This window comes from Leopardus geoffroyi, chromosome A2 (genome assembly GCF_018350155.1).
Source record: "Leopardus geoffroyi isolate Oge1 chromosome A2, O.geoffroyi_Oge1_pat1.0, whole genome shotgun sequence".
Lineage (NCBI taxonomy): Eukaryota > Metazoa > Chordata > Mammalia > Carnivora > Felidae > Leopardus > Leopardus geoffroyi.
Genome location: NC_059331.1, coordinates 13,505,853 through 13,529,005, shown reverse-complemented (window position 1 = coordinate 13,529,005; position 23,153 = coordinate 13,505,853). Strand labels below are relative to the sequence as shown.

General features: G+C 53.6%; 3 protein-coding genes across 5 annotated transcripts; 1 reads left to right on the top strand and 2 right to left on the bottom strand.

Annotated features, from left to right (window-relative positions):
• The first annotated feature begins 225 nt into the window (after positions 1-225).
• On the top strand, positions 226-5,681 carry RAB3A (RAB3A, member RAS oncogene family). The gene is made up of 5 exons (XM_045496647.1): positions 226-396; positions 1,567-1,794; positions 3,139-3,257; positions 3,835-3,959; positions 4,831-5,681. The coding sequence occupies exons 2-5, from the start codon at positions 1,567-1,569 to the stop codon at positions 5,019-5,021; spliced, it is 663 nt and encodes a 220-aa protein (XP_045352603.1). The 5' UTR covers positions 226-396; the 3' UTR covers positions 5,022-5,681.
• Positions 5,682-5,732: 51 nt separating this feature from the next.
• Positions 5,733-8,484, bottom strand: MPV17L2 (MPV17 mitochondrial inner membrane protein like 2). 3 transcript variants are annotated; one of them, XM_045496650.1, is made up of 5 exons: positions 8,092-8,484; positions 7,247-7,417; positions 6,433-6,509; positions 6,212-6,340; positions 5,733-6,008 (listed from the first exon to the last, which is right to left on the bottom strand). In XM_045496650.1, exons 1-5 carry the CDS (start codon positions 8,276-8,278, stop codon positions 5,979-5,981), a joined length of 594 nt encoding a protein of 197 aa, XP_045352606.1. In that variant the 5' UTR covers positions 8,279-8,484; the 3' UTR covers positions 5,733-5,978. The 3 variants fall into 3 exon arrangements, with proteins under 3 accessions (XP_045352606.1, XP_045352605.1, XP_045352604.1); XM_045496649.1 differs by having other exon boundaries at positions 6,124-6,340; positions 8,092-8,483; XM_045496648.1 differs by having other exon boundaries at positions 5,733-6,340; positions 8,092-8,482.
• Positions 8,485-17,575: 9,091 nt separating this feature from the next.
• IFI30 (IFI30 lysosomal thiol reductase) lies at positions 17,576-21,043 on the bottom strand. The gene is made up of 7 exons (XM_045496646.1): positions 20,840-21,043; positions 19,658-19,840; positions 19,501-19,575; positions 19,160-19,252; positions 18,190-18,342; positions 17,952-18,005; positions 17,576-17,867 (listed from the first exon to the last, which is right to left on the bottom strand). Exons 1-7 carry the CDS (start codon positions 20,966-20,968, stop codon positions 17,805-17,807), a joined length of 750 nt encoding a protein of 249 aa, XP_045352602.1. The 5' UTR covers positions 20,969-21,043; the 3' UTR covers positions 17,576-17,804.
• Between the last annotated feature and the right edge of the window lie 2,110 nt (positions 21,044-23,153).

Sequence of the window (23,153 nt, the reverse complement as noted above, 5' to 3'; positions counted from 1 at the left end):
GCCAGTGACAGGACGCCACTCGCCCCCGCCTTCATGACGCAAGCAGGGGGCGGAGCAGATAGGCACCGCCCCCGCGCACTACTGGCTGAGCACACTGGTCCCCGCCCCGTTCGTGGGTTAATCTGCGTGGGAGCCCCGCCCCCTGGCTCTGTGTGCGTCAGTGGGCTACTTCTCCAAGCGCGGCTCCGCCCCAGGATGGCGTCACGGCTACATCTGCATATGAGGCCCCGCCTCACTCTTTGCAGGACGTCACCGCGGACTGCAGGGGCCTGAGCCGCTGCTGCCGCCGCCGCTGCCCCTGTCGCGCAGCCCCATATCAACTCACGGGGGCCCTGTCACCACAGCTGCCGAAAAGTCGCCATCGCTAGGGTCACCACCGCATCGGTGCAGGGCAAGGTGAGTTCCCGGGCGGCCTGGTTCGCCGCCTCAGCGAACACCTACATAACCTTCATTTGACTGATGGGCTTGCGGGGTAGGGGACGAGGTTGGCTAGGGTCAAATGGGAAGAAGGGTGCGGCGATCACAGCCCTTGTAAGGGTAGGGCCCTGGTTCCCCCTACCTGCCGGAATCTCACCCCCACCCCCCACCCTCGGCCTCTGCGGCGGAGGGGGAGGGGAGGCGAGTGCCTTGCGGGAAGCTTTGCGCGCGGGAGGTTCTGTGCGTGCGCGTGCGCGTGGTGTGAACACACGTGTGCGCGCCCGCCTGTGCCGGCGGGTTTGTGTGCATACCCTTTTGCTTATGTACCAGGGTATGCTCGTGTGACCCTGTGGGTGTCCCGACTCCCGTGAGTGCGTGCTGCACGCGTGTGGAAGGAGACGCATGGACTGTGATGTACGTGCACGCCGTGTCCATACGTGCACTGGAATGCGTGCCCGCGTGGGTGACGTGTACACGCCTGCATGGGTGGAGGGCGTCCTGCGCACGGGTGGGCTTGTCACATTTGTATATGCGTGTTGGTGTGCAGACAAGTGTCTGCGTCTCTTTCCTGTGCATCGAGTGTATTCGACTCTCATGTGCACACGCGTGTACGGCTGTGTTCCCTGCTGCGTGCACGTGAACGTGTGCACGCCCCGTGCCTGTCACATGACCAGCTGCTTTAGCCCGATCTCTCCTATCTTGGGAGTCTAGGGGGAGGGGGTGCTGCGACTCGCATCCCCGCGGGATCGTACACTCGTGTGCACGTGCGCCCGAGCAGCTCCGTTCTGAGGAACAGAATGATGGATGGGGGGTGGGGCCGGCCGCAGTCACCCCTACCCACCTAGCCTTAGGGTTTAGGATTACAGTCGGACCTGGGACCTGGGCCGAGGGCGTGCTGGACGGGCTTGCTGGGGTGTCCCTACCCCCACCTCTCTGAGCTCCTCCTCTGACACTTCCGGCCTTTCAAGGTCACTGCCGTCCTTTGCCACGGCCCCACCATTAGCACTGGGGCTTCTAATGAGATAAGGGTAATCTCAAAACACTAGTCCCCCTCAAGAGCTCTGGAGTTCTCTGCACCCTGTGCCTGGGGCTTAGGCAGTTGGTGGTGGAAGGGGACTCCTCAACCTCACCTACACCCCACACACCCAGATGGCGTCCGCCACAGACTCACGCTATGGGCAGAAGGAGTCCTCGGACCAGAACTTCGACTACATGTTCAAGATCCTCATCATTGGCAACAGCAGCGTGGGCAAGACGTCTTTCCTATTCCGCTATGCAGACGATTCCTTCACGCCTGCTTTTGTCAGCACTGTGGGCATAGACTTCAAGGTCAAGACCATCTACCGCAACGACAAGAGGATCAAGCTGCAGATCTGGGTGGGTCCAGCTGGGGAGCTCCTGTCTCTCACTTTCCCTTCCCAGAAAAGCAGCCCCAGCTTTGTCTGTTCCCTGTCTGGATTCCTTCATTCATTCACACACTGGGCATTTATCAGGTGCCTCCTGTGTACCCGGGGGCTAGAGGCCCAGAATAGAGTGCTGTTGTTCTCCCATGGGTGCCTAATCACTGCTCTCTGGGTGTGGGGAAGGAGCAAATGCTGGGTCCTTTCCTATGCCTTGCTATTGTCAAGAGCATCACTTGGCTTGGTGCCTCAGTTTCCCCATCTTTAAGCTCTTTCATAGGAGTCTGTATTCGGTTTCAGCTGGATCTTGGCCCCCCAACCTCGTTCCCTGGGACAGGAGCAGGCACTTTCCCAGGGGTCTACTGGTCACCTCCCTTAACCCCATAGAGGCCTGAGGGAACCTGTTAAATCCCAAGTCAGAGCCTTCCCTTCTCTGCTTCTTGCTTTCCCATGGCCCCTACCTCACTCAGGGTAAAACCCATACCTGTCCCCTGGCTTAGGAGTACCCCCCTCACCCCCAGTCTGGGAGCCCCTGCCTGGTCGGTCTCCTTCCACCTCCGCCTCCTTACCGTTCCTCAGATGTTCCAGGCACAGACCCTCTTCAGGACCGTTGCCTGGGCTGTGCCTGTTGCCTGGATTGTCTCTCCCTTGATCCCCACATGGGTCCCTCCTCCTTTCCTTCAGCTTTTAACGTTTATTTATTTTTGAGACAGAGAGAGACAGCATGAACGGGGGAGGAGCAGAGAGAGAGGGAGACACAGAATCGGAAACAGGCTCCAGGCTCTGAGCCGTCAGCACAGAGCCCGACGCGGGGCTCGAACTCACGGACCGTGAGATCGTGACCTGAGCCGAAGTCGGACGCTTAACCGACTGCGCCACCCAGGCGCCCCTCCTTCAGCTTTTAAAACCATACCCTCGCCTGCACTGCCTGTCCTTCCTTGTCCAACTTTATCTTTCTCCTCGGTCTTTATCACCCTCCAACATAGGATACGTTTTCTTCTATGTGTTTATCGTCTGTTTCCTATCCCGGGTTGTCAGTTTCACAAGGCAGTGATTTTTGTCCATTTTGTTAACGGCTGTGCCCCCAGTGCCCCGCACAGGGTGTGGCACAGGTCAATGCCCAGGTATGTTGAAGGAGTGATGGAATGATTCTGTAGGTGCCTGCCTCTGGAGGACGATGGAGCACGATGTACGTGGCCAGTCTGCTTTCCCTGAGCCACCTCTGGTCCCCAGGGGGGCTGGGCTGGACAACCTCAGGGCTTATTTCCATTCTGAGGAGCTTATGTGTGGGTCCTCTCTGACCCCTTCTTTTCTTCCCCAGGACACAGCAGGGCAAGAGCGATACCGGACCATCACCACGGCCTACTACCGGGGTGCCATGGGCTTTATCCTCATGTACGACATTACCAACGAGGAGTCCTTCAACGCCGTGCAGGACTGGTGAGCACACCCCATCCCCTCGCAGACTGTCTTCAGAACTGGGTTTGATGCGAAGCCCCAGCTGCCCTGGCAGAAATGTAAATACAATACTAGATTCTCAGACCTGCTGTCAGTCCGTAATCATTAAAGCTTGGTAGCATTGGCTCGAACTAAGGGGGAAAAAAAAGGGTTTCATTTCAGATGGAAGAATGAACTATGAAATATGTAGAGAGAAAAAGTCAGGGCGGGGGCAGAGAATAGGACAGTTCTCATAGGTGAAAGGATATAAACGTTTACATTCCTGTCCAAAGTAATGCTAAGTTTTAAGGAGATTTCTGAGTTTGCAGAGGAGAGAGAAATTCTCTCTGGGGGACAGGGATCTGGGAAGGAGGGCTGCTTGAAAGGGGTTTCGAAGGTCTGGGAGCCTCAGAAGCGTGTTCCTGGCAGGACACAGGCTGGAAGGAGGGACCAAGTCTGCCAAGTTCAAGGAATAATCAGGAGGTGGGGGACTAGAGTGGGGTGAGGGAGGGAGGAAACAAAAGGACGCTGGAGGCAGGATCCTCCCAGCCCTGACCCCACCTGTCACCGCCTCCTCCAGGTCGACCCAGATCAAGACCTACTCATGGGACAATGCCCAGGTGCTGCTGGTGGGGAACAAGTGTGACATGGAAGATGAACGGGTGGTGTCGTCGGAACGTGGCCGGCAGTTGGCTGACCACCTTGGTGAGTGCCTCGTGGGGCCGCACACCTCCAGGCTAGGAAAGCGACAGCGAGGCCCTGAAAGGGAGGGGACGCGTCCAAGATCTCACGGCAGAGCCAGGACAGGGCCTGGATTTGAATGCAGACAATTCACGCTTTCTGCAAATGGCCCTGATCCAGGAGCCGTGAGAGGGATCTTGATGGATGCATAGGAGTTCACCAGGCAGGGAGTTACTGATTCATTCGGATCCCCTCGCTGCCCGGCCTCCTGTCGGGTTGCTGGGCCTGAAGGACCTCATTTTACGGGGGGCTGGGCTGGGGGAGTGCCTGGGGAGGGGGGCAAGCTCTGCCTGGAGTAGGGAAGACCTGCAGGAAGGCACTGGATCTGGTGCTTGAGCAAAGGGTGCTCTCTCGGGCAGAGGGAACAACTTAGGCAAAGGCCACAGGTGGGGGAGATCGTGGGTGTTTTGGTGAGTCATTTCACACGGCGGGACCACGGGGGCCACTTGGAGGAAACGTGGCCGATCGTGCAGGGTCCGAACCACACGGATCCTCCGGAGAGGCCGCAGGGAACCAGAGGGTACGTAAGCGGGGGAGGGCACGGGCGGATGGGAATGTCAGATGCTGCCAGGGTCAGTGCACAGGCTGGGTCGGCCGGCGGGAGCAAGGAAGTAGGTCTTGCCAGGGGCCTGGAGACCAGAAGGGACAGTCTGAGGGTGCGGGAAGGAATATGAGCAACAGGGCCCACCCGGCCTAGTGCTGCTTCCCTAGAGGGCTTGTTGGTGCCTTTGACAGGTGGTCGGCACTGGGGATCTCCAGATGTTCCCTGCCCTCAGAGAAGGGGCTCTGGGAGGCAGAAGACCAGGGTCCTCACCCCTCCCTTCCCAAACCACAGGCTTTGAGTTCTTTGAGGCAAGCGCCAAGGACAACATTAATGTCAAGCAGACCTTTGAGCGCCTGGTGGACGTCATCTGTGAGAAGATGTCCGAGTCATTGGACACGGCCGACCCTGCAGTCACGGGTGCCAAGCAGGGCCCACAGCTCACGGACCAGCAGGCGCCTCCGCACCAGGACTGCGCCTGCTGAGAGCTGCCCTGCCCCCACCCCCGCCCTCCCCACCCCCCGGGCCTGATCCAGCCCCCACTGGCCGAGGGCGCGAGACCTCTGCCCCCACTTGGCCCCTCACCCTTATTTATTATTGTAGTTATTTATTTATTTATTGGAGATGTCCCCCAGGGGCACGGGCTCCCTGCCCATCCCACGTCCCACCCTGTACATACAGCCCTGTCCCCACTCTGCCGTGGCGTGTCGTGGCCCTGTGAACTCACCGCTTCCCCTCCTCTCAAGACCCCACCTTTTTTAAAATTCACCCCCCATCGAGAGTTACTGGTTTTGAAGAGGGGGCCCGATGACACCCCAGGGCAGGCTCATTGGGTGATGGGAGGTAGTCTGGTTGGCCAGCCTCTTGGCTGTGACTCGCCGGGCCAAGGCCACTGCGGGGGGGGGGGGGGGTCTCAGCATGGACCATGGGGTGGATCAGAGCCAGGCAGTGACCCACCTGGCTCCTCACCCCCAAAGTTTTACCCTTTTTTAGAGGTGAGGGCTGCTGTGGGTACTCGCCACCCTGGGACCCCCCCGAAACACCAGACCTGCTCGGACGTCATGAGTGTCAAACGTGCCCCTCAGATCCCCAGGAGATGTCATGACCACACTACACACACCCAATAAAGTGAATGGATGACGCCATGTCCCTATGAGTGCCGGCCTGCCAACGGTGGCCTTGGTCATCCACAGCAATTTCAATGACAAGATAATTTAATAGAATTTCCACAGCCCGTGACCCGAGCAGGATACTGGAGGCCACTCGGCCCCGCCTAAGGCCCCAGATTCTGGAGGTCAACTCCAGGCTCGGCCCTGCTCTAAGGGCATGGGCTGTGTCCCCACCTTGGGCCCAGGGTCCGTCCGTGCAAGAAGGTCTGGTCACACACCCTCTGGACTCCTCGTCGCCAAGTGAGCCCTCATCCTCCAGTCTTGTGGCTGGGCTCAATCTTGCGGGAAAGACTCAGCAGGGACCTGGCCAAGGTCACATCAAACAGCAGAGAGGGGCTCGGTCTTTACCCTGCTGGTGATCAGCTCCCCACCCACCTACTGTGGTTTGTGGACTGTCACAGGCACAGGAGGACCTCACGGTGGAGTGCAGATGCGTTGCCGTTGGGGGTTCACACATGTGGCCCCTGAGGAGTCCCCTGGGTGCCTGGTGCACCCACCGTGCTCACCCGGTACTTCAGGTAGGAGAGGTACGTGTCCCAGCCCAGCGTCAGGCCATTGATGTAGGTGACTCGGAACTGGCTGGGCACGAAGAGAAAGTTCACCAGCTGCGCGGCTGGCCAAACGCACCAGTCGGCCTGAGGGGAGGGGCGGAGTGTGGTCAGGGGCAGGGCCTTGAGGGCGTGGTGGGGAGGGAAGGGCGGGGCCCGAGGGGGTGGGCGTTGCCCACCTTGTAGAATTCCCAGAACTTGTCCCGCAGCTCCTGGCAGCTCTCATCCAGGGTTTGGCCCTCCAGGCAGCCAAGGCCTGGGAAGGAAACCAAAAAATGGGAGTGTCAGAGGCTGGGGAGTACCGGTGATAGAGTAGATGGGGCAGGAGCCCTGAAGGCCAGTGTCCCCGGCAGGCAGACCATGTTTTAAAAGCCTTGTGGTGGGAAGCGCCGCACGCAGCAGAGTGGCTGGGGCGGAGAACAAGTCGGTCCCAGTGAGGGAGAGGTTATAAATAAACACGCACCCCAAAGGATGAAAATGCACCCTTCCTGAGGCTGTTTTATTTCCTGCCTTTCACAGAGGAAACAGCCTGGGGGGAAGGGGTGGGGAGGATGGGGGAAACTTATCCTAGAGTCAAGGGCTGGATGACTGCACCCCATCAACATCAACCCCCTGCACCCCATCAACATCAACCCCAGCCTCAGCAACTCTTCCTTCAGCCCCAGGGCCTTTACACAGGCAGTTCTTCATGCCTGCTGGCTCCTTCAGGTCTCAGCTGAGTGTCCTCTCCTTTGGGCAGCCCTCCCAACCATTGCCTTGGGCCCACCTGATCCTGTCCTCATCCCTCCTACACTAAGGATCATTGTCTGATTCTGCCGTTCATACCTGCCCCCGACGGGTCTGTCCTGTTACCACTGGGACACGGCACCCAGGCCCGAGCCACTCACAGAAGAGCACATCAGAAAGGCACCTCAGCATCCTTCTTAACACAAAGCTGGCTATGCCCCTCCTGAGGTATGGAGGGGCAAAGCCCAAGCTCACAAGGCTCCTTACCTAAGAAGTACCAGACGCCTAGCATGGGAGAGGCCACCAGCTGGTCGATGAGGACCTTCTTGAGGACGTTTGGGAGGCCACGGAGGCCGGACGCTGGGAGCAGGTGGTCCAGCCAGAGGTACCAGTAGTGCAGGAAGGGGCCCATACTGCAGCCCACTGCAAACATGCTAGCTGAGAGCAGTCCAAGAGTCGGGGAGGCGGGGGGGGGGGGGGGGGGGGGGGGTAGGGCACGTCAGGCAAGCAAATCCCCCCATCCATTCCCTCCCTGGTTAACCTCCCTCCCTGATTAACCTGAAGTTCTCCCTGAGCCCAGCCGTACGATCTTCCATTACAAGCCCCACTGTCAGGCACCGTCCCAGTGGCTCCTCTCCCGTTTTCTCTCATCCCCTTCACCACCCTCTGAGCAGGTTCTACCGCTGCCCTGCTCTCCGGACGAGGAAACAGGCACGGCGGGTTGGGAAGCGTGGGGCCAGGGCACAATCCCAGGCTGACTGGGTCCGGAGGCTGAGCTCTCGACTACCCTGGGTGCGGTTTGGTCTCTGTGCAGAAGGGAGGGAAGCTGACAAGGGGATGAGTGGGGACGAGGCCTGGCGGGTGGAAGTGGACAGAAACTGGATGTGGGAGGAGGCAGGGACCAGGCAGTAGGAGGAGATGGGAGACCTGGAGTGGGGACGGGACAGAGACCCCGAGGTGGAGACCCGAGGGTGGGTTTTGAGGGTCTCGGGTGCACGCCAAGGCCAAGGGTCCTGCCGGGAATTAGGGCCACGGGTCAGGGATCTCCAAATCTGAGGTTGGGGCCAAAGATCCTCCGGGGCCAGGGGCCAGTATAGCGCCGGCCTCCTCACCTGAGCGCCGCGGGTCGAATTTCTGGCCAGGACGGGCGCGGACCTCCCAGGATTGGCGCACGCCGTCCCCGGCCGCCATGAGAGCACCGCAGCCCAGCGTGTTGGTGACGAGCAGCGCACGACCTTGGAACAGGGGCTGCCCCACGGCCCACAGACCGCGCAGCCAGCGCCTGCCGCCGGAAGCCATAGCCCGCCGCTACTCTGGAACCCGCGCCGGGATCGCCGCCCTCCCGGTGCTGGCCAATCGCACTCTGTCTTCGCTTTCTGCACGCCCGCCCCAGTCCTCGCCAGTCAATCACTGACCGCAGGTCGCCCAATTTTGCGGGCCTCGAGAGGTATTAGCCAATAAAAGACCGGCATCCCATCCCCGGGCCGATCGCTGAATGAAGCCAGTCGTTGCCTTCCGCACCTAACGGACCAATCGCAAATAGGCGTCTCACTGCAACACGCATATCAAAGGCTGACTGTCCCTCGTTTCCCCGCCTCTTTCTGCGCCGACCAATGGACAGCCGTCGCCACACTCTTACCGACCAGCCCACTACTGCACTGACCAATCACAGACTAGCGTTATGCCGGCGAATCACTGCCGATTGTCCCGCCTCCTGTGTTGAGATGGTCAATTTTGTTCTCATTTTTAGTTGCCCTCCAGGTTCTCAGATTCTCCCGGAATTCCTGAGAAGGAGTGCGACCCGTGACCACGACCGCTCCCGCGGCAGAAGTCTAAGCCCGCAGAGACTCACGGAACTGGGGGAGAGATACAGTTCTGATACGCGCGCGGCCCAGTTGGAGGCTGATCCGGACATTGACCTTGGTCCTGACTTTAGCTGGGTATCTGACCTCAGTTCCAGAATAATAACAATTAAAACGTTAGGCACCGTTCTGGGCACATTACATGCATTAATTTATTTCCCAGCAGTTATACAAACAATTATATCCCTATTTTACCTCCCGTGTTCCTGTAGGGGAAAATAGAGGAGTTTCAGTGGAAAGCTGTGGCTTAGAAGGAGCCAGGGTGTCGCAAACTGTGGCCTGTGGGCCAAATCCTATTGCTGTTTTTGTGAGGCTCACGAGCTAAAAATGTTTCTTACATTTTTTTTAAGTGTGTGAAATAGTTGAAATAAAATTTCTGGACCCGAGAGAATCCGTTTTGAAGCTCCATTTTACTTTGCAACTAATGAACTCTTGAGCTGGGCTGGACAGCAATCGTTTTACAAGCAGTTGCTCATAAAATTTTTAAGAGTAATTGGCATTCGGATCATATGGAGAAAGTAAATTAATAAATACCAGGGACAGTTTCATTTGATCGCACCAATAAAATAACAGTAATCAGAAGTGACTCAACTGGTCAGCACCAAATTAGCAGGGTTTTTTTTTTTTTTTTTTTCCCCTCCTTTATCTAAATCATGTAATTACCGTTTTCTTCTTTCTCATAAAATCCGTTTGCTTCCCCACATGAGAGGGACACTTTTCTGGTTACTCAGGAATCTGTGCTTCCTGAAGTGTGATTCTGGGACCCCGGATTAAAGCCTTTGTTCCTTTTCAGTTCCTTTTCACCTCCTTTTCTCACTTTACAAATGGTTGGGGAAACAAATCAAAATAAGATTCCGTAACATGAGAATTACACGAAAATCAAATTTCTGGATCCGTAAATAAAATTCTATTGGAACAGAGACATGCTCATTCTGTTTCTGTATTGTCTACCCTCACTACAATGAGGAGTTGCAACAAAGACTGTGGTCTGCAACAACTAAATTATTTTGCTATATGCCCCTATACAATAAAAAAATTATTGGGGTGCTGGCTGGCTCAGTTGGTGGAGCGTATGGCTCTCGAACTTCGGGTTGTGAGTTTGAGCCCCACTTTGTGGAGATTACTTAAAAATAAAATCTAAATTAAAAAAAATGTTTTTTAAACCCTTCAGGGGTTTCTGATTTTGATTTCTATGGAAGACTTTTTATAAACTCTGTAGTTACATGATTACAGGGAAAAATAATTTTTGCTTCGAGACATGCAAATGAATTCAGCCAGGTGGAGAGACACTTCCCCTAATCTTTGTTCCATTAATTTGCACATTTATTTTACTATTCCTAATTTGCTTCTTGTTTGGATCCCCTCTGAAATGGTTTTAACATCTGACCGGTTCTCCTCATTAATAATGAGTTAAGATGGGGCGCCTGGGTGGCTCAGTCGGTTGAGTGTCTGACTTCAGCTCAGGTCATGATCGCATGGTCTGTGAGTTCCCGCCCAGAGTCAGGCCCAAGTCAGGCTCTGTGCTGGCAGCTCGGCTCAGAGCCTGGAGCCTGCTTCAGGTTCTGTGTCTTCCTCTCTCTCTCTCTCTGCCCCTTCCCCACTTGCACTCTGTCTCTCTCTCTCAAAAATAAAATAAAATAAAAACATTAAAAAATGTACAATTTCCCGTGCTTAAAAAAAAATGAGTTAATAATTTTTAACATGTGCTCATTTTTTTTTTATCTGTAGGAGAGTTGTGATTTTACCTTTTTTTTTTTTTTTTTTTTTTTTTTTTTTTTGGAAAATTGTCCTTTGGCACTCCCTATTGCTGTCAAGTGCCACAGCCTCGTATTCCAGGCACTAGATTTTACTGCATCTTGGTGGAAAAACCTCCAAAATGGCCCAAAGGTGGGGAAAACATCACACTGTTCACAGGACAGAGTCAGGTAGGCTTTGTCAATAGACAAGTACATTTCATGGTGGCTAAAGTTGTGATGATTCCCAAGGGGTAAGATAATTTCACTGTTTATTGTTCTCGCCTTTGTTCTCCTCTCTATAGATGTGTGCTTTGCTTTTGATGCCTTTATGATGGATATTGTCACCTGCATTGGGGGTGTAAGAGTCTGGGAATCTGGCTTTATGGTCTGACCATTTGATAATTTCTATCGGAAGATTCCTAGTTGCTGGCTGAGAGACAATGGGAGATCAATGAATAATTTCAAAGAAAAGGGCGTCTGAGCGGCTCATCCCTATATACTTTAGTTGCTTTTCCATCATTGCCTCCCTGTGTTCAACCTAGTAAAGAAGCACTTGGGCCTAATTATTTCTCGAGTCTTCCTTTTTCTCATAAGGGCTCCCACGTGTGTGTAAATAAAATCCACATGCTTTTAATCTGCCTGGTGTTAGTCTCAGCCGGAGGCTGTCCTGCTTAGTAAGGAGGACGGTATAACATTGGCTGGGACTCCGTTGGCTCTGGAGTCTGCAGTTGGGAGGTCCTGGGGCCTGATGAAGCCAGCAGTAGGTAAGATTTCTTACCTCATTTGCCTTCTGGATCTCTGGCTCTAGTGCCTGGTGGGGAGAGGATGGTAAAAATTTCTCTTTGTTCCCTTCTGGGTTCCTATTGGCGAGAGGAAAGCATTCGGAAGGACTAGTTCTTTGGATTCTGCGTGACTCTTGTAAATTTGGTTTTGAAGGGCGCCTGGCGAGGCCTTAGTCGGTTAAGTATCTCAGTTTTGGCTCTGGTCATGATCTCCCGGTTCGGGCCCCACGTTCAGTTCAGCTCTGCTCTGATTGCCTGGAGCCCTCTTGCGATCCTCTGTCTCCCTCTCTCTGTCTCTCCTCCGCTTGCTCTGTATCTGTCTGTTTCAAAAAAAATCAATAATAAAAATAAACTTCAAAAATTTTCTGGTTTTGGGTACCCGCTTGTTAATCCCTCCCTCCCAGCTGTTGTTTTCCTGTTTGTCCCCTTTTGTGGGCTGAAAGCTTGGCTTGGCTTTCTGCCTGCCTGTTGTCAGGTCTGGGTGCTGCAGGGGACCAACCATCAGGTTAGGAGCCCTGAGAACATGTCAAGGGCCAGCCAGAAACGTGGGTCGCACCCCATTTGTGGTTAGGGTCGTTGCCAGCTCTCTGGAGAATGTCTGTCCTGTTGGCTGTCTTTGAGAGTGGCTCTGGATCTTGGGAAGAATGAGCTTTTGTGCCCTCCTTGGGGACACCTCTTATGTCCCTGGTTAGGTCATAAAAGGCTTTGGTTTGGGTTTTGATTTTTTTTTTTTGACGTTTATTCATTTATTTTTATTTATTTTTATTTTATTTTATTTTTTTTTAACGTTTATTTATTTTTGAGACAGAGAGAGACAGAGCATGAACGGGGAGGGTCAGAGAGAGGGAGACACAGAATCTGGAACAGGCTCCAGGTTCTGAGCTGTCAGCACAGAGCCCAACGCGGGGCTTGAACTCACTGACCGCGAGATCATGACCTGAGCCGAAGTCGGCCGCTTAACCGACTGAGCCACCCAGGTGCCCCTACGTTTATTCATTTTTTGAGAGACAGCGAACGGAGGAGGGGCAGAGAGAGAGACATACACACACAGAATACGAGGCAGGCTCCAGGCTCTGAGCTGTCAGCACAGAGCCTGACACAGGGCTCGAACCCACGAGCTGAGAGATCATGATCTGAGCTGAAGTCGGACGCTTAACCGACTGAACCACCCAGGCGCCTCCGGGTTTGGGTTTTGAATCACTTGGAACAGGTATGCTTCTGTTTAAAAAAATAATAATAAGATTTCAATACCGCCAGAAAAATTTACTGTTTGTCTGAGCTGAAGCCTGATAAGATATTTAAAAGGACTTTTTTTTTTTTTCATTATTATTATTCTTTTTTTTTTTTTTTTCAACGTTTATTTATTTTTGGGACAGAGAGAGACAGAGCATGAACGGGGGAGGGGCAGAGAGAGAGGGAGACACAATCGGAAACAGGCTCCAGACTCCGAGCCATCAGCCCAGAGCCCGACGCGGGGCTCGAACTCACAGACCGCGAGATCGTGACCTGGCTGAAGTCGGACGCTTAACCGACTGCGCCACCCAGGCGCCCCTTCATTATTATTATTCTTAAAGGAACTCGATGGACAGAAATTGGCCTAAGGAGGCTGATATTCTGAGGCTGTTAGGAACTACTTTCAAAGCCTTCTCTCCTAAGCTAAAATGGAAATATATACTCAGAGGGCCACTTGGGAACAAACCGGCATGTGAAATCTCTTAAAAATCTTCTTTGCAAATATTAGTAACTCGTTCCATCTGCCAGAAACATAGTTTGGAGTCAACTATTAAAATAATTTTATTTTTAAATCTATTTTTTAATTTAACTTTTTTTTTTTTTTTTTTTAAGTAAGCTCCATGCCTGTGTGGGGTCTGAACTCACAGCCCCAAGATCAAGAGTCACACGCTCCACTGACTCAGCCAGCTGGGCATCCCCTGAACTATTTTTTTTCAAACATGTGAGTTTTGTTATTCCTGTACCTGTGTCATGGCTAAAATTTAAAAATAGGAGCTATAAGATCTCTGATTGTATCTGTCTCTGTGTTTATGTGGCATTTTTCTACCTCCAGAACTATTGCTAAAAATTGTCAAAGAGCTCTATTTAATTGGCTTTTTATTTTATTTATTTATCTTACTTATTTTAGAGAGAGAACGTGAGTGAGTGAGGGGCAGAGAGAGAGGGAGAGTGAGTGAGGAGCCTGGAGCGGGTCTCGAACTCACGAACCGTGAAATCACGACCTGAGCAGAAGTCGGATGCTTCACCAACTGAGCCACCCGGATGCCCTTTAACTGACCTTTTAAAAAAATGCTTACATAAATTAAGATTAGTCAAACGAGGTCGTTATCTCTGCGTTTAAGATTATTAAATGATAAATTCAACCCTAAGAACAAAACATATGATAAAAGTGAATGGTTTGCTTATATCAAGCATGATACTAAATAAAAAAGGAAGAGAGTCAGATGTTTAACTTTGTAGGTTCTTTGAGTCTGTGATTTTTTTTTTTTTTTCAGAGAGTGCAAGTGGGGAGGGATGGGGACGGGAGAGAGAGGGAGAGGGAGAGAGAATTTTAAGCAGGCTCCATGCTCATAGTGGATCAGAGTTGCACGCTCCACGGACTGAGCTACCCAGGTGTCCTGTGTCTGTGATTAAAAAAAATTTTTTTTAACGTTTATTTATTTTTGAGAGAGAGAGAGACAGAGCATGAGCAGGGGAGGGACAGAGAGAAAGAAGGAGACACAGAATCCGAAGCAGGCTCCAGGCTCTGAGCTGTCAGCACAGAGCCCGATGCGCGGCTCGAACTCACAGACCGCGAGATCATGACCTGAGACGAAGTCGGTCGCTGAAGTGACTGAGCCACCCAGGCACCCCTGTGACTTTTGATACTTACCTGATTTGTCAACAAGAAAGATAACTTAGGATGCTGGCTAGATGTTTCATGACTCACATGTTCACAAGTGATCTAAGCATAATTTTTAAAAACGAGTAAGTTAAAAACATGTAAGTGGGATAAAAGTTTATGAGTGAGTGTTTTGGGCATAATTACGTCTTATGAAAAGTTTGCTCAAAAATAGTTTGCCAAATCTTTTGGGAAACTTGGAACCTTGAAGTTTTGCTAAGTTGGATGGTGGATGTTCATTGAATATCTAGATCCTTTCCAGATAAGATAAAATACTGAAACGTTACTTACTAAACTTATTGAAGATAGTCCCCTTTGGCTCCTGAATTTCTACAGAGGGTCTAAAGATATTTGGGCTAGTTTGTGAACATGACCTTTGTCCCATTGAAATGTTGTACTGTAAGAAAGCATACGCCTCTAGAAATTATGAAATGGTGGATTTACAGATTTGCTGATCTAGGGCAGAATGTTGGTCTGTTCTACAGTTTACAATTGTATACAGTTCTACAGTTTACTAATTGTATACAATTAGTGGTATATTATAATTGGTATAAGAAAACAAAACTATTATTAATCAGAGTATAGAAAAAAAAAAACTCCTATATAAAGAATGCAAGGAAAATAGGATGTGTTTTGGTAGGAAATGTATGAGGTGTGAAGGATAAAGGAGAGTAATTTTGTCCCAGCTTAAAGGTATTTAAAGATTGTTTCGGGGTGCCTGGGTGGCTCAGTCGGTTAAGCCTCTGACTTTGGCTCAGGTCACGATCTCACAGTTCGTGGGTTCCAGCCCCGTATCAGGCTCTGTGCTGACAGCTCAGAGCCTGGATCCTGCTTCAGATTCTGTGTCTCCCTCTCTCTCTGTGCCACACCCCCCGCCCCCATGCTCTGTCTCTCTCTATCTCTCAAAAAATGAATAAATGTTAAAAAAATTTTTTTAAAAAGATTGTTTTAAAATAAGAAAGGGGGGGCTCCTTGCTGGCTCAGTTGGTAGAGCATGGGACTCTTGATCTCAGGGTTGTGAGTTCGAGCCCCACATTGGGTGTAGAGATTACTGAAAAATAAAATCTTTACAAAAAAAATATGAACGAGGAAAACAAAGAACGAAAACCTAAGTAGATATAGAAAGTTGGAGAGGGAGAAAGAGAGGGAGAGAATTTTATCTTGTGCAGTCAAGTTGTCAAAAATCAAATGGATTTATTAGAAGGGTTTTAACAATGAACTTCAATATCAATAGTGTAGCTATGCAAACTGGAATTTTTTTTGCTTTCTCTGTTAGTTTTTTTTTTTTTTTTTAATGTGTATTTATTTTTGAAGGAGACAGCGACACATCCCTGCTTGGGATTCTCTCTCTCCCCCTCTATCTGTCCCTTCCCTACTCTCTCACGCACTCTCTCTCTCTCAAAATACATAAAAACTGGGGTGGCTGGGTGACTCAGTCAGTTAAGTGGCCGACTTTGGCTCAGGTCACCATCTCACGGTTGGTGAATTCGAGCCCCTCATGGGGTTTGCTGCTGTCAGCACAGAGCCTGCTTCGGATCTTCTGTCCCCCTCTCTCTCTGCCCCTCCCCTGCTCATGCACCCCTCTCTAAAAACTAAATAAACATTTATTTTCAGTTTTTATTTAAAAAATTAAAAAAAATTTTTTTTAACGTTTATTTATTTTTGAGGCCGAGACAGAGCGTGAGCGAGGGAGGGGCAGAGAGAGAGGGAGACACAGAATCTGAAGCAGGCTCCAGGCTCTGAGCTGTCAGCACAGAGCCCCACGCGGGGCTCAAACCCACAAACCAGGAGATCGTGACCTGAGCGGAGGTCAGACGCTTAACCGAGCCACCCAGGCGCCCCACTAAATAAACATTTAAAAACAAAACAAAATAAATAAACAAAAAAAGGACTTAGTATGAAAAAAAAAAAAGAACAAAGAAGGTCTCATTAAGATTTCTCATATCCCTTACACGTTGAAATGATAATGTATCAGATCCATATCAGGTTAAATAAAACCTCAGGTTAAATAAAATCTATTATTAAAATAAAAAAAAACTTAAGTGATGAATTACTAGGTTTTACTCCTGAAACGAATACTACACTGTATGTTCATTAAATTGATTTTAAATAAATAATAAATAAAAGTAAAACAAAAAAACTGGGAGTAAAAAAAACGTGTTACCCCCTCCCGCCACTTTATGAGAAAGTGAAAAGTGATTTTTACTTCTATTTGCACAATCATTTCAAGATTTCTCATTTATAAACCTCCCTGTTCTTTGAATGCTTCTTTGAACATCTAACCAGGTTTCTTCATTAATCATGAATGAAATAAAATTTTTAACATGTAATCATTTTATATCAGTCTAAGAATCCTATTTTTTTTTTTTTTGAAAAGTATCTTGGGGCGCCTGGGTGGCTCAGTTGGTTAAGCGTCCAGCTCTTGGTTTGGGCTCAGGTCATGATCTCACGGTTGTGAGATCGAGCCCTGCATCGGGCTCCACACTGAATGGGGAGTCTGCTTAAGGTTCTCTCTCCCTCTTCTTCTGCTCCTCTCCACCCGCGTCTCTCTTTCTCTCAAAAACCAAAACCAAAACCAAAACCAAAACGCTTTTAAGGTATCCTATAATATGTCCTGGTGTTCTCAGCCTGGCCTCAACTTGGCATTATAGCTCCAGATTTTTTTTTTTTTTTTTTTTTTTTTTTTTGAGAGAGGGCGCAAGTGAGCAAGGGACAGAGAGGGGCAGAGAGAGAGGGAGACAGAGAGAAGCGGGATTCACCAGAAGTGGGGCTCAAGCTAACCTGATGCGGGACTCGAACTCACCAACCGTGAGATCATGACCTGAGCCAAAGTCAGATGCTTAACCGACTGAGCCACCCAGGCGCCCACAGCTCCAGATTTTGCTGCTGGCGTGGTCTTTGCACTCTGTTCCTCTTGCCTGGAATGCGGGGATCCACCCCCCCTGCCACTAGTGAACGCCTTCTTCGAAACTCCCTAGACAAGATCCCTGCTCCACCTTCTGGCTCAACTCCTATTAGTGCGGGGTCAGCAAAAGGGAACAGTTAGTGTTGTGGGTTGAATTAATGAATACCTCCTCTGCCCAATGAACTCTTACCCTTCAGAACCCGAGCCCCAGTGCCCCTATTCCTACGCAGAGGCTTCACTCTCTCTCTGGGGTCCTCCTGCCCTGGTGCCTCCCTCTGGCCCATCTCTGCTCCCTGTGGGACCAGGAACAGACCAGGAACAGACCAGGAACGTCTGTCCGGCTCTGCATTCCCTAGAAAGGAGACTTCTCAGGGGTCTCGGCATGGTGTTGGCCGGAAGAGAGAGATTTGTGAACTTATCAAATGAATCACAACATCCAGAAGTGTTTATTAAACTAGTTTCAAGGTAGCACCGTCACCAGTGGGGCAAGAGTCTTGATGTTGGGGTAGGATTCTGAGTCTGGGCTTCGTGGAATGTGTAGAAATTATCCGGATGGTGAGTAGCAGCCGCTGAGAGTCAGGGATCGGAAAAAACGGGGGCAGTGCTCTGGCTTTTCCTCCATCGGCTCCCTTCGAGGGCACCAGCGGTCACTTGAAGCAGAGTTCCCTGTGGGAGCTGGCCACGGGTTGGCAGACATCTGGCTTCTCGCCCTGGAGGGGACAGCCGTGAGCTGGAGGTCCCGGAACGCGTCCCTACCCGCCCCCAGCGGCCCCTCTGTTCCCCTTCCAGCTTACTTGGTACAGGTGGCAGACGAGGCTTAGGAGCTGACTCAGATCTTTCAAGGGTTTCTGCGCAAAACACGACAGGAAGTCGTACCGTCTCCCCGGCTCCACTTGCCCCAACTAACCTGAGTCTGGCCCGGAAGGGGCTGCAAATGGCTCCGAGTCTGGCCCCTGCCTCCCAGACCAGTGGGCACATCCATCATCCTGGTCCCTGCCCCGGGGCCACACGCAGGGTTCCGAGAGCTCTTACCCCATTGACGACGACCCAGGGCACATACTCGTGGCGCGGCTGCAGGGCATCTGTAAGCTGGGCGTTAATATGCAAGAGTTGCATGCCGCGGTCCCCCATTGCACACTCCATGATGGTGTCCGGGGACACCTCCGGAGCATAGATCTGCAGGCACTGAGGGTGAAGAAGGTTGCTGGTGAGCTGGAGCATTGCCTCAGCTTCCTCTGTGTTATCTCCCCAACGGTGCCTCCTCCAGTCCCCCGCCAAGCTTCTGTTTCCTCACTGGCAACAGGAGACGTTTGGGTCCACAGCAATGCAACAAGACCCCTAGACAGCAGGTGCTTAATATTTGCCTGAGGGGAGGCCCCCAAGGTGGGAGTCCGACTGCTCCTGCCTCTCACGAGACCAGACCTGCAGCCCCTAGACTGGCGTCTCTAGCGTCTCATTTTCCTCGGAGCTTTCCTATGTGCTGTTCCCTCCACCAGGAACACCCCTCCACTTCCTTCTCCAGAATCTTCTGAGTGCTCCCTCCTCCTCACTCTTCTGGCCCCGCTATGACTCTGCAGGGCTGCGGGGCATCCCGGGGTGAGGCCTCTTAGGCCGTCCAGATGTTTGATGGGCGAATAAACGATCGGCATTCATGAGTTACTCCGTTGGGAATTGTTTTTTCCGGAACCCTCCCGAGAAGTAGGCGGGCCTGTCCTGTCATCCTCATACCCCAGATGAGGATCATCATCCGTATGCCTGTACGTTTCTGTTCATCCAAGCCCAGTTCCGAGGCAGCTCCTCCAGGAAGCCCTCCTTGATTTACCCCTGCTTCCAAAAGATCTTTGTTCCCTTGATTCAGAGATGTGAGGCTTCCCGAGGGAAGGTCACTTTCCTGGGGCTACCGAGAGAGTGGTGGTCGGGCCAAGACTTGAGCCTGGGTCCGTCTGGGTACAGGGAAGCCCAGGGCCTCCCAACCCGGGCCAAGGGGAGGGGTGTGGCTCACCGGCTTCAGGTTTTTCTCCATGTCATCCATTTCCTCCAAGCAGACAATGGTCAGGAAGGCCATATTCCTCTCTAGCTGGTCCCACAGGCAGGCCTGTGGGATAGGGAGGAGACAGGCAAGGGCATGAAGTGGGCCCAGGGCACCCCTACCTACACCACTCTGGGAGTAATCGCGGGTGTTCACTAATAAAGGGGTGAACGAGGCTATGACTCAGTGGAGGCACGCAGGCAGAGGATGGGGCCGGTTCCAGTCCCTTCTGAGCCTTGCTTCGGCCTTCCCGACAACGGGCAACGTCCCCAGCCTCTTGCCCCCACCGCTCGGGAATTCTGGGAGCTGCTCACCTCCACCTTGTTAAGCTTGCATTCCTGCTCACCGTGCTGGCATGTGAACTCCCACCTGCCGCTGACATTTTGCTCCTGCAAGGCAGCTAGGTGAGTGCTGGCTGGCCCGCCGGCTGCCCCCTCCCCTGGCGCCTCAGTTTCCCCAGTGCCAATGTACCTGGGCATTTCCATAGGGCACCAGCGTGACGTTGAGGATCTCCAGGACCATCAGCCAGGTCGGGAAGAGTTCTCGGATCAGGAAGGACCGGCAGCCGGGGCACAGTGCCTCGTAGTAGAGGCTCACGTTGACAGGCGGGGATTGTGACTTCCCGAGGGGCCCCTGTGGGCACAGGTCCCCCGCCTGTGTGGGAGGAAGGGGTGTGAAGGGAGTACAGCCCCGCTTGGTTCTCTTGCAGAAAGGTAGCTGCAAACAGTAGGTGCTCCGTTTTGCCCTCCTTTCAGACGTTGCCAGGTGGAATCCTGACCCTAAGGCTTTATTGCATCCCTAGGTCTTCCTAGTTTTTCTGCAAAACAAAGACTTGCAAACAGTAGGCACTTAATTTATGCACAGCTCTTGCTTTCCTTCAGTTGAGGTGAAACCCCTGGCCCAGGGGAACTGTATGCAGTAAGGACCCGAGGCATGCGCATTTCTGGTCACTGCCCTCAATCCTGCCTTCTCAGAGGTGCATACCACAGGAGACTAATTCATGCTCATTTGTTGCCACCTCATCCCCCAGAGCCTTGGCCCCCGGGCTGAGCAGGGCCCTACCCTTGCGCGGACTCCTTACTTATTCTTCCTCTTAAGGGGCCCAGGTGAACCCCTCCCAAACCCCACTGCAGAGGCGGCGCCTAATATGTGCTGATTTCCGGTTTCGGCTGACGGATGGCAGCAGCCAGTGTCTGTGCAGCAGTGAGCAAGTCGCTCAGCCTCCGGGACAACTGCTTGCTCGGCCCCAGAAGCACGCGAGCTCTTTCTTCCCTGGCCGGAATGCACCCAGTAAGCAGCGCCTGCAGGGTCGGTGCCACGGGCCGACTTATCTGGGCTTCCCCTGGCATACAGAAGGAGACTCCTTTCCCGCCCCAGACGTACACAGTAGGTGCTCAATGCACCCCCGGGCTGGGCGGGCGGGGGTGGGTGGAGGACTGCCGGAGAGTCTCGGACGCGAGATGGGAAAGTGAAACGAATCCGAGCGCGGCCACGGTGCCCGCGGGTGGGGTTCGGTACCCGCCGGGACAGCGTCCCCGGGACCCTAGGCTTTCCCGGCAAAGTCCGGGGAGAGGGGAGGAGCCGCCTGTCCCGCGTCGCCCCCTGCCTGGGCGTCGGTCCCCGCCGGCCCACCCGCCGCGTCGCCATCCCTACCCGGCAGGCGGCCGCCCCCTCGGGGAGTCTGTCCAGCGAGGACGCCCGCGCCACCGCGGGGACCCCCAGCAGCAACAGCAGCAGCAGCGGCGGCGGCGGCAGGAACGGCAGAGGTGGCGACGAGGCCATCACAGCCGGGCCAACGTGCGGAGGCGAGAGCAGCGGCCCGGGGAAGGAGCAGCCTTTAACCCCGCGGTGGCCCAGCCCCCAGCCGGACCCGCCTCCCGATGCCCACGCCCCTGGGGGCTGGGGCTGGCGTCTCTAGGTACCTATTGACCTCTCTGGGTCCCTGTCCAGCCTGTCCCCCACCCTCACTCCTGCCAGGTGCTGGGCCCGCCATCCCGAGGCCGTGGGGCCGCCTTTCCATCTCTCTCGACCCCTCCCAGCCCCCAGGGTCGCCCAGTCACGTGAGGCTGGGGCAAGAACTCAGGGAGCTGAGATTAGGTGGAGGCTTCAGAGATAGACACAGAGAGAGACAGAGAAACAAGGGTCTCCATGGGCCCACAGACAGCTCTGGGGTTGGCCAGGGTGACCCAGGCCCCCGTTCCTAGCCTGGGAGCCCCCTCTCCCTACCCTGCTCTTATGGGGGAGCAGGGAGGGGCTGCACAGCCTGTCCCCGCACCCCAGCCTTGCGCGGGGAGCCCCTCACTCTCGACCATGGGACCTGCCCCTCACGCCCCCTCCTCCTCTCAGGCTCCCCAGCCCCGACGCCTCAGTGCCACCAAGCGTGGTCCCGCGGCGCTGACTCAGGCTTGGCCACAGTTGGGCCAGAAAGCAGAAGCCAGTGGGGGGAGGGCCCCTCACTTCTCTGGGTCCTCCCAGCCCTGGCTGGGGTGGGGGTGGAGGGCAAGAGGAAAGCTGGAGTTCCTTCTCTCCTCCATCCAAAGCTTGGGGGGGGGGGGCGGTGAGCATCCAGGCCCGCAGGGAGCTCCCACGGGAGGGAGGGGGGTTGACCGTGGGGGACCCAAACGGGGGTTTGTCTCCAGACTCCACTGGACGCCTCAAGCGATGGACCCTCAGGTTCCCCTTCTGTAACATGGGGAGAAGAGTGAAGTCTGGGGAAGAAAGCCACGTGGTGGGCTCAGAGGCAGAGGGAGGGTTGCCCCAGGCTAGGGGTGGGGTGGCCCAGCTGGAAAGGTCTTGGGAGGTGCAGGCAGAGACTAGCCTGAGGTGGAGGCTGGGGGTGATGAGGGAATAACCCAGGCGTTCAGGCCTTGCAGGGCCTCAAATACCAGGCATGACACAGGACCTGATCCCACGGGAGGAAATGCCCAAACCTGGCCCAGATCACACAGCCAAGTCCCCAGCTCCCCAGCTCTGCCTCCTTCCGGTCTGGGAGAAGCCCCAGCCTCCCAGCCTGGTGTCCATGGCAGCAGCGTTGGGCAGGGGCGAGGAGGTTCCCTAAAGTCCCCGCGGCTGGATGGTCCTGCCAATTCTCTTTGAACCCTTTGCAAAACCCATTTTTGTGAGGTCTCTGGAAGAGGAAGCCCTACAACTTTGTAGAGTTTGTGTACACTTGTTCCATGCAGGGCAGGGCAGAAGAAATAATCCTAAATTGCTACAAGTTTTCCGGCGGTTACTAGGCCCCAGCCCTATTGGATGAATTCCCAGAGGTAACCTCATTCCTTTGCTTATCCAAGCCTTAAGAGACTTGCTCTTGGGGGTGGGAGTAGCAACTATTGATCCGACTTGGTGAGAGGAATCTGAGGGTCAGATCCTCTGGGGAGAGGATCAGAAAGGGGGGGGGGGGGACCTGTCCCAAGGAAACAGCGGGTGGCTGAGTGCAGGCACCGGCTGGAGGCCATGTGGGGTGTTACCTCTTTTCTCCAGGCTCAGCCTGCTGGTGTCATGGGACCTAGAAGGTGACCTTTATCCTGTGTTCCCCCAGGCAGTGGGTGAAGACCACAGGGGAGACAGCGTCTGGGCTGGAATCACAGGGCACAGCAGGGACAGCCCTGGGGAGAGCCCGGGCGCTCAGGCCAAGGGAGGCAGGTCCTGCCCCTTGGAGCCCAGTGAGAAACGGCTCAGAGGGCAGCTTTGTTCATTTATCCTGGGCTGCTGCAGGCATGCTGGGCCCTGACAGGTGCCAGCCCCGAGGGGAGAGGGCAGAAAGCTTACTCTCTGTAGGGGGAGGGGGGAGGAGAGGGGAGGGCTGAGAGACCGGGACCTTGGGGAGGGGAGGATGGCGAATGGTCAAGGTCAAAGACACCATGAGGCCCCAGGTCAGTGTCCTCTGGGACCTGGAGGCCTGAAAGTCAGGGGTGGGTGTGGAGGGGGTCAGAGGAGAGTCAGCAGGGAGGGGCTGGGACTGAGG